The sequence below is a fragment of the Alosa alosa genome, chromosome 14 (assembly GCF_017589495.1).
Source record: "Alosa alosa isolate M-15738 ecotype Scorff River chromosome 14, AALO_Geno_1.1, whole genome shotgun sequence".
Taxonomy (NCBI): domain Eukaryota; kingdom Metazoa; phylum Chordata; class Actinopteri; order Clupeiformes; family Clupeidae; genus Alosa; species Alosa alosa.
The window spans coordinates 18,606,804-18,621,007 of NC_063202.1; the positions used below are offsets into that span (position 1 = coordinate 18,606,804).

Genomic DNA, 14,204 nt, shown 5'->3' on the forward strand with positions numbered 1-14,204 from the left:
TAATGACCTCCTTCATTCCAAGTGCTTACGAATGACGCAGAAGGTTAACCTCAGTTTAGAAACACACACACACACACACATACATACACACACACACAAACACACACACACACACACACACACACACACACAGACACATATATACCCCGTACACAGACAGACAGACAGACAGACACACACACAGACACACACACACACATACCGCACACACACACACACACACACACACACACACACACACACACACACACACACACACACACACACACCACACACACCACACACACGTCAACAGTTGAGAGATTTGCAGTAATAACTGGCTCTAACATGTGAAGCATTAGACTCTGAGCTCACTCTGAGAGTGATGTATGTATGGCGAGGTAGAGAAAACATCACTGCACTGAATGGCTCGGTCATGTGCATCTTTTCAATAGAGTATGTCTGCTAATCATCACAACGGCACAGTGTTAATAATGCACTCATTCATTCAGAGATGTCTATCAGAGTTTCCCTCTTCACCACACAGAGTGACGTCTGAAGGGAAACTGTGTCAACAGAAACCTGAGGCTGTGGGGAGAGTGCTATAGGCGTCCATATGGCCAGCCTTGACCAGGATGAGGAGACCAATACCATGGGCCCCCCTTTCTCTCTCAGTCTCTCTCCACCACTACCCCCAGCTCTCTCTTACAACACGCATCTTTCTCTCCCCTTCTCTGTCTCTTTTCTCTTTTCCCCCATCTCTCTTCAGCAAACCCACACCCAGGGGGGTCCCTCTGAGTTCACAAAGCCAAAGCAGATGAGGAGCACAGCCGTGGCTCTGGGGAGGGGGGGGGGGGGTTGTTGGGTGCAGAGGAACCACATGGGACTGAGGCTGCCTGGGCTTCTGAAGACCACCTATCATCCAAGCTTTTCATCCGGACATCCATAACTCCACGTCATACCGCTGCTGGGCTAACCGGGACAGGAGGGCACCAGCGTAAGGAGAATAACAGTTACTCTTTCTTTCAGGCAGCCTATCATAAATCAGCGCTAGAGCCGGCCCCGTCAAAACTGTTTCTGCAAGTGCCATCACAGCATTACCAGAGCCAGACCGTGACCAATGAAATTTGGCTTCAATCAAAAATGGCAAGTTGGGGCCCAGTCTCTGCAGACAGGCCACCAATTTGCAGACAAAGGCATATCTTTATGTCTCTCTGAGGAAATAAGAATAAATGAATGAAAAAAAAATATATGTATACATTACATTACATTTGGCTGACGCTTTTTAGCCAAAGCGACTAACAACATAGTAAACAGTTTAAGTTTTAGAGCAGTTCTCAACAATTTTAGGACAATTTAAAAAACATTAGAGTACAGTAAGAATAAGTGCATCAGTGAGTGCTGTTTTTAACAGTTACTTGTCAGTTTGAGACGACTGGTGAGTGCTAGGATCAGTAAGACTTGTTGTAAGTGTTGCTATGAGAGGGAGATGTTCTCTAAAGAGCTGGGTCTTCAGGAGTTTTCTGAAAATGAGAAGGATGTCTCTGCCCTTGTAGGAGCTGGCAGTGTGTTCCACCAACGAGGAACAACAGATGAGAAAAGTTTGGATTGGCTTGAGCATACCGGTGGTAGAGCTAGAGGCGTCAGTTCGTCTGAGGGAGAGCGCGGTCTGGAGGTAGCGTATGTCTGTATGAGGGCATTCAAGTAGGTGGGAGCAGAACCGGAGACTACTTTGTAGGCAAGCGTTAGAGCCTTGAATTTGATGCGGGCCGCCATAGGTAGCCAGTGTAGCTGGATGAGCAGCGGGGTAACATGTGCCCTTTTGGGTTGGTTGTAGACCAGGCGCCGCCAGCGTTCTGGATCATCTGAAGTGGTTTCACTGCGCAGGCTGGGAGACCTGTCAGGAGGGCATTGCAGTAGTCGAGTCGTGATATGACTATTGCCTGAACCAGAAGTTGGGTAGCATCTTGAGTCAAGTAAGTCCTGATTTTCCATTATGTTGTAGAGTCGCGAAACGGCATGACAGGGCGACTGAGGCAACATGATCTGAGAAGTTTAGTTGGTTGTCGATAACAACTCCTAGATTTTTTGCAGTCCTGGTAGGTGAAACAGACAGGGATTCAAATTTGATGTTGATGTCGTGATGTATGGTAGGTTTAGCTGGGAGGACCAGCAGCTCAGTCTTTGAGAGGTTCAGCTGGAGGTGGTGTGCCTTCATCCATGTAGCTATGTCTGAGAGGCAATCCGAGATCCGTGCTGAAACCAAGGGGTCATCAGGTGGAAAGGACAGATAGAGCTGTGTGTCATCTGCATAGCAGTGGTATGAGAAGCCATGCGAGCGGATAATCTGTCCCAAGGAGGTGGTGTAGATAGCAAAGAGAAGGGGGCCCAGCACTGAGCCCTGGGGACCCTGTGTGGTGAGATGGTGAGGTGCAGATAGCTGACCAAGCCATGATACGTTAAACGAAGCGTCCTGTGAGGTAGGATTCAAACCAGGGAGAGCAGAACCCGGAGATTCCCATGTTAGCGGTATAGAGAGAAGGATGCGGTGATTAACCATGTCAAAGGCAACCCGATAAGTCAAGCAGAATGAGTACTGATGACCGGCGGTCGCCCTGGCTTCTTTTAAGGCTTCTGTTACAGACAACAGAAGCGTTTGGTAGAGTGGCCGCTTTTGAACCCAGACTGACTTGGATCCAGAAGGTTGTTCTGTGAAAGGAAGTCAGAGACCTGTTTGGAGACTGCTCGTTCAATGCCTTTGGATAGGAAAGGCAGGAGGAGACAGGGCGGTAGTTCTCGACTTGAGCAGGGTTGAGAGAAGCTTTTCTTAAGTAGCGGTGTTACGCGGGCCATTTTGAGCGCTGTTGGAAATGTGCGGAGGTTAGCGAGGCATTGATCACATGTGTGATAGCTGGAGGCGATGGTCGGGCTGATGGACTGAAGTAGGCTCAGTAGGAATAGGGTCCAGCGAGCATGTGGTAGGACGGCTGCATGTCAGGAGTCTAGATACTTCACTCGAGGAGAGGCGTGAAATGCTGAAAAAGATGTTCCAGCAGTCCCTAGAGGTTGTAGGAGTCGCGGTATCTGAGTCAGATCGTTGGAGTGGGCATGTAGAGAATTAACTGCTGATTGCCGCCACTTTGTTTGTAAAAAATGGCGAGGGTATCTGCAGTAAGGCTGGATGGAGGAGGAGGCAGCTGAGGGTTGAGTAGCGATTTGAAGGTTGAGAAAAGTTTTCGAAAGTGTCTGTAGTTGATTTTGTCATTGTAGAAAGCCGTCTTAGCAGCAGTGATGCTGGCTGAGAAGGAGGTCAGGAGTGTCTGGTAGTTTTGAGGTCATCAGTTAGTTTGGATTTGTGCCATTTCCTCTCCAGCGGCTCTGAGTTTGGTGCTCGCGATCGGAGGGTATCATTTAGCCATGGATGAGATTGTTTGGATCGAGCTGGCCTTGTGGTAAGAGGGCACAGCTCGTCTAGACACCAGGTCAGTGTGGAGCAGAAGCGAGTCTGTGGCCTCATTAACCTCAGAGAGGAGAAGGTGTTGAGTGGAGGTAGACCGGAGGCAACCACAGAGGAGAATGCGTTGGAGACAGGTTCCGGATGTTGCGGCGGGCGTGACCATCGGCTGAGGAGCGGAGGCTGTTCTGTCAGGCTGGCGTTGAACTGGATGAAGAAGTGGTCAGAAAGATGGAGAGGCGTTACCATGAGGGTGTCTGTGCTGCAGTTCCGAGTGAAGATCAAGTCAAGCTCTTTGTGAGTCGGTGGGCTTTGAACCAGTTTGAGGTCAAAGGAGTGGACCAGGGCCAAAAAGTCCGCTGAGCCTGGGGCGTCTAAGTGGATGTTCATATCGCCGAGGACGAGAAGCAGACAGTCATGCTCAGGGATGGAGGACAGCAGAGTGTCAAGTTCGTCCATAAACTCACCTAGTTGGCCTGGAGGGCGGTAGATGACCAGCACGTAGAGTTTTGCTGGGGCGATCACTGTGATGGCATGGAATTCGAATGAGACATATTTGTTTGAAGGCAGTAGAGGGGTGAATTTCCATTTGTTGGAGATCAGCAGGCCCGTCCCGCCTCCTCGTCCAGATAGGCGAGGGGTGTGGGATAGTGTAAGGTTGGTGGAGAGTGCAGCCGGGGTGGCAGTGTTCTCTGGTTTGATCCAAGTCTCAGTGAGAGCAAGGAGTTCCAATGAAAGGTGGTTGGCATAGCCAGCTATGAAGTCCGTTTTGTTGACTGCGGATTGACAGTTCCACAAGCCCATGGAGAAGGAGGTTTCTGTAGGTAAGGACCGTTTAAGTTGCTGGAGGTGAAGGCGATTTATGCCCCTTTTGGTATGATGCCGGTTTCTGCGATGGCAGGTGATTACAGATATGGTGGAATGGCACATTTTTGCCTTTGTCGGCGCCTATGCTCGGTGAACTTGCACAGGTAAACTTGCTCGTCTTGACCGCGTACGTCTTAAACGAGTATGGCTGAAAGGAGGGCTGACGCTGCAGCAACAGCCTCTATTGTTATTCTGACAGGAATTGCATGCAGCTGTCCTTGTGTCTCACTAATGATGACGCTCGCTCACACCGACCGAAACTCAGTAGTAGCCTATGTGTTCTTGCTTTCTCTTTTCCAACTCACTGCAGTTGTTGTCTATATATAGATAGATAGATAGATAGATAGATACTGTAGATACCAATGTGTAATACAGGTTAAGACCAAGGCATACATGTCTTTTCCAGTTTCTCTCCGAAATATAAACATATTCTTCTAATATATACAGTATATGGAATGCATCCTGCCCCCTGGTGAACACAGTGTTGCTGGCTGACAGAGACCAAAGAAAGACAAAACAGCTGCCCAGATGCACTGCTGACTAATGAGGCTTCAGGGATGCTGCAGTGCATCCTGGGAACCAGGAGGAGGAACAGAGTCCTCTTTGAGTGGAGACAAAAAGTCCTTGGGTCACCCACCAAGGGCCATCTATGAGAGCCTGAGGCTTGTAATTCACAGCATCCAGGACCTTGTGGCTCAGAGCACATATGCAGAAGTGCATTCCCACACACACACACACACACACACACACACACACACACACACACACACAATATGACATACTGTTGGAGCCAATGACTGCCAAGGACAGGAAGTGATCACTGACATCAGCCAATCACTGACCAACAAAGCCAGGGATTACCCTGAGCATCAGTTCAACCATGCCTGAGGGTATTCTGACATGATCAGATATTTCAGAACATTTCAGCAGCTTTGAAAGATGTGAGCATGCTACACTATTCTGTGCACATGCGCAGAGGTCACTCTGATACACCCACAGACCCAGGTGTTGCATCATCTTGTAAGATGGCTGATGTCAAAATCCAGAAGCACCCCCCTGTAGAGAACACATGCGTCAAGCAGCATGGAGATCAAAGGTGACTGGGACAGAGGGGCACCCCTGCTGGGTAAGGGGCTGGGCAGACCTGAATTGTGCCACAGACCTGATCTATGAAGCAGACGGACAGCCTGGGATGGACCATGGAGGATGGAGGGACACATCAACACGGCTCAAAGGTCAGTGCGGCGGCAGAGGACTGCATCCCAGTCACTCAACAAGAGCAAGTGTTATTTGTTCAGTTCTATGTATGTATGTGTGTGTGTGTGTGAAATGTTTGTGTGTGTGTGAGTACGTTGGATGGACGTTTTCTAAGTCTTTGTTGATGAATGAGTGTGGGAGGAGTGAAGGTGTGTGTGTGTGAGAGAGAGAGAGAGAGAGAGAGAGTCTGTGTGTGTGTGTGTGTGTGTGTGTGTGTGTACCTTGGGTCTCGTGGGCTGTTGGGACGACTGATGGAGCGTAACCTGTTCTCAGTGATCACTGCTGGACGATCCAGAGCCAAGATAGGGCTCACCCGCCTAAACAGAGACAGAGAGAGAGAAAGCGAGACGGAGAGAGAGAGAGAGACAGACAGAGAGAGAGAGAAAGAGAGAAAAAGAGAGAGCGAGAGACAGAGAAAGAAAGAGAGACAGAGAGAGAGAGAGAAAGAGAGAGAGAGAGAGAGAGAGGTAGGCAGAAAAAATGAGTAAAGATAAGAGCTAAGCATGACAGTATCAGAGGGTCAGTGCCCTGAGGAGATGTGGAACTAGATGTACCGTACACCTAATATGACACATGGTTACCATTTACTATCTGAGGAAAATAAAGCGTGCCGCCCCACTTCTTTTCATCTCCTAGTCCTGCTACTCTTTAGAACCTCACATGTCAGAGTCTCACATGATTCTCCTTGGTTACTCGTGATTTCTGCAACTCAAATTTATGCTTATGTATACATTTCAACTTTCACCTTTATATAAAGTTATGACCTCTACAAGGTCACATAATTATGAAGCAACAGCATGAAGCTAATGCATGTTTACTTATACTGAAACTAATGAAGAGAGGCAAGCACAAGAAACAAACTGGCAGGGGGAAAAAGACCGTGTGCAGGGAGAGACAGACAGAATCAGAAAATAAACTGAAAGACAGTTAGCACGACATAACGAGAAGGAGAGAGAGATGAGACATGTCTGCAGGTCTGCACCTGAGCTCATCTGGAGAGGGATCCTGAGCGATCCCATTGGTCTGTGCAGAGCTGTGGGTGGGGCTATTCTCTGGGCTCACTTCCTCCTTCGAACCATTTTGGGTGGGCAGGTCCAAACAAGACTTAAGCCCCTCCCACTGTTGGGCAGCATTACGAATGGCCAGCCGCCGTTTCTCCTAGATGGACAGCCAGAGGACATGGGACAAGAGAAGACAGACAGCCCGGTTACATAAGGATGCAGCTGACATTGTGCACACTGACACCCTAATGCTAATGCGATCCCTACATATATTTATATAGAGGACACTTTACATACAAAACTTGTATCGACAATGTGAATAAAGATAAGATGCTAAAGCTTCTTGAAGAGAAACAATGTTCATATTGATGCTATTAATGCCTTATTAATACTACTTATCCTACTGCACATGTACAGTAAGGGAGTCCCCTCAACCTGCCTGGACCTTCTCCACTGCCTGGACCTTCTCCTGAAGTCTGCAGACCTCTGATTGGCTGCTTTCTTGCTGAGGAGAACTACACACAGAACCCTACAGGAGGAACTCGATTGAGTGACCTGGGCTTTCAGAACCTCTTTAGAACATTTAAAACATTTCCATTAAATACAGAACTTAAAAACATGGGCCAGACCAGGTACATAACTGAAGTGTTGCTAGTAGTTTAACAGATACTGCCTTCAAATTGCTTAAAAATGTTTACAAGAATTTCCTCAAAAATCACAGAAAACAACTGATAAAAATAAGGCTTACTTATATTGAGACAAAGTGACTGGGTAGAAAACTGACACTAGACACTTACCGTACATTAACCACAAAGAACAAGATTTTCTCATCATCTTAGTGATCAATCTCTTAATTTCCTTTTGAATCCATAAAATCCATCTCTGGCACAGCACACAGCCTATGTCCTCAGACACTAAGCACCCTTTTCATTGACTGAGCAATTGCCACAGCATTTTTCTACACACGCAGAAATGTGCTATCTTGTACCCTCAGAAGTTCTGTGCCCTCAAAGGTCGATGTCTCCACATCCATGGGCAGAACTGTAAGGCAGCATTCAGCTTGCATGAATCTCCATCATGTGAATCCACACTGACAGTCTACTTAACCCATTTACTCCTGAAATGCCTACTAAAAACGCCTATAGAATCCTATGGCATTCTAGGCTAAATAACCTTATTTCCTAAGGGTTTTCTGAAAAAATACTAAGAATTGTCAACGTCTACCAAAACCTTAATATCTAAGCCTCTGTACACCTAGAAACATGAAATAAAAAGCATGCTGCGCTACGCAGCAACCAGCGGGAGAGTCAATGCTGCGCTATGCAGCAACAGGTTGGGGGGTAAAGTGTTGCGTTGTGCAGCATCCAGCATGAATGGGTTAACCATGGGCACATTGGGCAGTGTGCAATGAATTTGGGTTTGCCCTGGGTAGAGTATTGCCATCATGATAAAAAAAATAATCAATAAAACTCAACAAGTCAATCCACTAGAATGAAGAGATTCCAGATTGAAGACCTTAGGAAAGAATCCATAAATGAAACTGCTCATGACTACAGTAAGATATCCTCTACATACTTACAGCACACTGCCCCCACCTACCCACCTACACACTACACACACACACACACACAGTCACTGTCATCACTCACATTCATTACATACAGTACTCTGCTTGCAATAGTAAGTCCCTGTCCCCCCACATACACAGCACATTATTTCATCAGGAAGCTTCTCCAACAAACATCCCCAACATACTTACAGCACACTGCCCCCAATACACAGCACATTGTCTCATGAGGAAGCTTCTCCAACACACATATTGCACACTGCCCTCTCCCCACATACACAGCACACTATCCCATCTCCCCTGTCATCCCCCAACACACACACCAAGACCCCTGGCAGTTGGGTTAGCCCCTTGAGCCGTGGATCTGCCCAAGGTTTCTTCCTTGGTAAGGGAGTTTTTCCTTGCCCCTGTTGCTCTTGGGTGCTCCTTGTTGGTGCCCCCACCCAATCCCAATCCTCCCCCACCTTTTTATGCAGCCCTTGCCACTTAATCTACTAAACCCCTCTTCTACTGCACTTTTACCCCCATTAATGCACAAATAGGCTGACACCAGACATAATTTCACTGCATTTCTTACTTCCAGTAACTATATGCATGTGACAATAAACTTCCTTGTATCCTTGTATCCTTGTAAGAGCATAAAGAAATCCACCCCCTGAATTTGCCCATCCCTGATGCAGCAGTGCTTTTTCAATTTCATTATATCGTATCTATGGTTACAACATTCCCTGGTATCCAAGGGCACCATTGCAAAAAACAGCAGACATCATTAAGAGGTGCAGCTTATCTTCCCCCAGGGATTAAGAAGCACTACGTGGAACAATCTTCTTATTTGAAGCAGACAGAACTGGATTTTAATATGCATAAATATGTACACTTGCAGAGTTCAACTCTGTGGTTATATAACCAGCAGCAAAACATGATGTGACAATACGACTACAGAGATACAAACATGACAAAATGTTCAAATAAGATTTCAAGACCTCATCAACAGCTGCAAAAGGGGTTGTTCAAATGAGATTTAAAAAAGACAACTCCAGGCTAAGAACAACTCAGAGTCTATTTTTGGATGATAACAAGTGTACATTTTCATTGGCGACCAAAATGATGTTAATCAGAGTGGATTTGAGTAAGAATGGAATAGACCCTAGGTTGTTCTTAGACCCGAGTTGACCTTTTGTAAGTTCCTAATGAAAAGCAATCACAGTGACATGTCTCATTTGAGAGACACTGGACATGAACTGTGCATTATTTACTCTAGGCACCCTTGGTGTCTAGATGATTAGTGGAAAGTACTATCTGCGTTTCAGACCACTCAAAAGTCCATTTGGGGTAATAACAAGACCATTACATTGACAAGTGACAGAAACGATCACTTTCAAGGTCTAACTTTCAAACAGCTAAAATCGACTTCACAGCATGCAGGGGTCATGCCATGGACAAGCTGGCCTACTTAGAACAATAAACTTAAGATCCATTCCAGATGATCGAATTTCTGGTGTCTCCTTGATCATCTCCCAAGCTAGTGAGTGCACGAGTATGAGTGTTGTTTGAGGGTAACCCTAGGTGTATCTGTGGTTTAGCATGCCTGTGCACAGGCCTAAAGATGAGTGTAAATATGGGCTCATAACAAACCATCACCTAGACCAGAGGTTCTCAACATCTTCTGCTGGTCTTCAGCTTCTCCTTTAAAGGAACACGCTTACTCTTTGGGAAATAAGATTATTTTCCAAAAAGTCGGCGTGTTCCTTTAAATCCTACTGACAACCCTCTGATGAAGCATTCTGAATATGGTGAGCTTCTCTGCCAAATCAAATCTCTTTTAAAAATGGTGTGCCTTATCTCTGAGAATATAGATAAAATATAGAAACTGCTCTGACTACAACTGATCTACCCAGGGGATGGCCACTTGGGGGGCTGGGGGGTTGGCATGACATCGCGATTGCTGCCTCCAGATCCTCTCAGACAGAATGTGGCCCTTCTTCCCTGTGGGGAGTCTGCATTCCCTCCGGATCTTTCTACAACACCCAGCCCCACTGAGCTCTTCTATTTAGCCTGGATTAGCCGGTTTGGATTACGGAGGTGCAATCAATTCCTGACTACATGGTCTGTGCCTATCTATAAACCTCTCTATAATCACAAAACAGACACACAGATGCACTCACACACTCAGCACACATACACACACTCACACACACACACACACACACACACACACACACACACACACACACACACACACACACACACACACACTCAGATCCTCCCTTGGAAGCAAGAGCTGTCCGAGTATCTGACATTCACCACAACCATACATTCAGGCAATACATGGAAGCATATTTTCAACATTGCACACTGCAGTATGACAGAAACATACTCATCACACAAAGAAAACATGTATATCTCTTTCTGTTAATATTTGTAAGTTAATTCCCTTTCAGCATATGTACCACATGAGAGCAAGGGCAAACAATGTTTTCCATAAACGCATAACTAAAACATTATTACGGAGCATGTCAAAGCTACCAATTATCTTATAACTAATAAAACCTCTACTGACCCAGGCCACTTGGGCCTGGTAATGAGAGCCAGATGATTCATGCCTACATGACTGAATGAGCTCAGACAATGTGTAAAGCACTTAAGAGAAATGCTCATCAGGGAGCAGCAGTAAAAAATCTCAGAGATCAGGGCAGGTTGGAGACAAACACGCACTCCCAACCCCAGTGGAAAAGATGCAAGTGTGACAACATGGCATTATGTTAGGCAAGGTGGTTTCACCTAACAAATGAGAGCAGGCAAGATGCCATTTTTTGTCTCTCTCCCTCTCTTTCTCTCTCTCTCTCATCTTCATCCATCTTTGACTCATTGTTTCATTCACTTTTCCAAGTAAAGGAGAGGAGACAAGGATGAACACATTTCTTCTCTTTAATCTATCTTATCCCTCTATTCACATTGTCCCTGAACATCTCTCTCCTTACCTCCAATTCCTGCTCTCTCTCTCTCTCTCTCTCTCTCTCTCTCTCTCTCTCTCTTTCTGTCTCTCTCTCTTCTCAGTCTCTCTCACTCTAAAAATCCATTTCAGGATTGTGAACTCACTCTGTTCCAGTCCCAAGCTGTCTTCCATAATGTCTACCACATATGTTCCATGTTAAAAAAAAAATTATAACAAGTCTATATCCCGTTACACAAATTCCAACCGCAGAGATGGAGCATGACAATGTGGTTTGTTTCATTCATGAGACTGAAATAATGTCAGAGCACTCGATGAATAAACAAAAAAAGTGCTTGGAGGTACTGTGGCAACCGATTGAAAAATACCATTGTTAAGAACCCAGGGATCCTCTTGGTTGACTTCCAAATAAACACTCTACCTAAAACTGCATTTCAGTGAGAAGAGTATGTTCAGTGAGTGAGTGGGTGAATGAGTGAGTGAGCAAGCGAGCGAGTGGGTGAGTGGGCGAGTGAGCAAGTGAGTGAGTGATCATCTTTAGCAGGAAGCAAGAGAGGGTCGTGTGCACCCCTGCTGCACCCTTCAGCCTGATCCTCAGCCATGTCACATCTGTAATATGCTAACTCATGGTGCTGCTGTGCATACAGACATGGCAGGGTGCAGCTAAAGGAATATTAAGAGTATGCAGTACTAAGAGTATGCACGCAAAGACACACATACACACACACACACCCATGGTGTGTTTAAAAAACAATAGCAGGAAATAGATTAACAGACAAACAAATAAGTTAGATATATGTATGAATACTGTATGTATTTATATACACAGACAGATAGACAGACAGACAGTCATCTTTGCCCACCTTGTGAATGGCCTGTTTGTGGGTCTCTCTCTTCTTCTCATCCTCTCTTCGTGCAACTACTCCAGCCATACGTCTGTCCTCCTCCTGCAGGGCGACATCAAAAGTCTTTGGGCCTTCCTCCATCCTCCGTTTCACACACACCCTCACACATGCACACACACACACACACGCACGCATGCACGAATGCACACACTCAGATCGACAAAGGATGGCTTCCTGAATGCTGGCCGGTCTCACTCACACACACACACACACACACAAACACACACACACACACACACAGGCGCACACTCACTGAGCACGTCCTTCTGCATCAGCGGGATTACCAACCCGACGTCGCCATGCCACATGTCTGCGCCCAGCTGTTTGGATGCGCTTAAATCTCCCAGCATGCCGTGCGGCTGAAGCAGCCCTGGGAGGCTGCCAGAGGAGCGCTTGAGACTCGGGGACAGACAATGGCTGTATCTTTGCTGACCGGGGGAGCGCATTCATTATTCATGAGCACCTGCCACACCCTGTGGTACCAGGCTGAATTGTGGTCACTCTCTCTCTCTCTCTATCTCTGTCTGAGAAGAATTCATTAATCTCCATTCAGATCGCAGGGTTCATGTGCAAGGATACATATTAGGTGTGAAACTACTGCATTAAAGATACAAATCATGCCTGAAAACTACAGCTGTTCAACAGATTGAAAGATTTCCAAGAACAAGGCAGAAAAGCAATTAGATAACTAGTTTCATTCCTGAACCAATACCCCTGTGGAGCTGAACAGAACACAGGCGGACAGCTTAGTCCTGTGTTGACACAGATAGCCCATGGGTGGGCCCCCCAAACAGCCAATAAGAGCCAGGAGGGGAAGGACAGAGACCCACAGCAGAGATGGGAGAGGGGAGAGGAACAGAGGAGAGAAGAGGAGAGGAAAAGAGAGAAAAGACAAGAAGAGAGGAAAGGATAGAAAAGAAAAGACAAGAGGAAAAGAGAGAAAAGACAAGAAGAGAGGAAAGGATAGAAAAGAAAAGACAAGAGGAGAAGAAAGGAGAGAAAAGAAAAGACAAGAGGAAAAGAGAGAAAAGACAAGAAGAGAGGAAAGGATAGAAAAGAAAAGACAAGAGGAGAAGAAAGGAGAGAAAAGACAAGAGGAGAAGAAAGGAGAGAAAAGAAAAGACCAGAGGAGAGGAAAGGAGAGAAAAGAAAAGACAAGAGGAGAGGAAAGGAGAGAAAAGACAAGAGGAGAGGAAAGGAGAGAAAAGACAAGAGGAGAGAAAAGGAGAGAAAAGAAAAGACAAGAGGAGAGGAAAGGAGAGAAAAGACAAGAGAAGAAAGGAGAGAAAAGACAAGAGGAGAGAAAAGGAGAGGAGGGACAGAGACCCACAGCAGAGATGGGAGACTGAGGAGGAACAGAGGAGAAAAGAAGAAGAAAGGGGGAGGAGAGAAGAGGCAAGAGGAAAAGAGAGAAGAAGAAAGGAGAGGACAGAAGAGAGCTAGCCAATGATGTCCAGCAAGCTCTCTGTGTAGTAATGTTAGCACCATATAATCTACAATGCATGCTGTGGTACTATTGCTACTTATAACAGAGACAGAAGGTGCATATCCCATATCTTATCAGAACAATATACTGATTTATACACTGACATAAATATTATCAGTACTGATCAAAAATATTTTAGCAGGAACAATTGTGCGACATGCCTTGTCTGACTACTGGGCTTGGCTCTTCTGCAATGCTGCAGCATTTTCTAACATTCTGACCAATGAAATTTTAATCACAAATAGTGGAACGGAGCAGGAGGGAGGTGCCTGGTGCCCGCAGTGTCTACTGCCCTGCCCCAAATTCCCCTCCGTGGGGGTCGGAGAGGAGCTGCCGGCCTGGCCCCAGCTATGCCACCGGGAAACTGTGTCACCATCACAAACACTCAGCCTGAGCATTGATGGGTCTAGACTAGTGCTCTCTCTCATGCATGCACGCGTGTGCACGCACACACACACAAACACACACACACACACACACACACACACACACACACACACACACACACACACACACACACACACACACACACACACATACAGACACACGCCTGCATACATACAGCACCTACACATGCAATATGCAACTAGAGTCTGGCCACACCCTTCAGAACCAGCTACATGTATCAACAGTAATAACAGTAATAAATACTCACATACACACACACAAAACATTCCACTTATGAATCTATCTCTGACTTTGTGAATAAATTCCAATGACAGTTGGTATGAGAAT

The 14,204-nt window shown here is 46.2% G+C and overlaps 1 protein-coding gene across 6 annotated transcripts in view; it reads right to left on the reverse strand.

Moving 5' to 3' along the window:
- Positions 1 to 14,204, reverse strand: part of LOC125307251 (leucine-rich repeat-containing protein 49) — a 55,729-nt gene that overhangs the window by 18,305 nt on the left and 23,220 nt on the right. For 5 of the 6 annotated variants that reach the window (XR_007195674.1, XR_007195675.1, XM_048263120.1 and 2 more), the window contains exons 11-14: positions 11,942 to 12,025; positions 6,998 to 7,087; positions 6,540 to 6,715; positions 5,779 to 5,874 (exon numbers count right to left, since the gene is read on the reverse strand). Coding sequence is in view for 4 of the 6 variants with exons in the window: in XM_048263120.1 (XP_048119077.1) it covers positions 5,779 to 5,874; positions 6,540 to 6,715; positions 6,998 to 7,087; positions 11,942 to 12,025 (446 nt within the window). In the remaining 2 variants the exon portion in view is untranslated. The remainder of the gene's footprint in view (positions 1 to 5,778; positions 5,875 to 6,539; positions 6,716 to 6,997; positions 7,088 to 11,941; positions 12,026 to 14,204) is intronic. The other variant, XM_048263123.1, reaches the window with a different exon arrangement.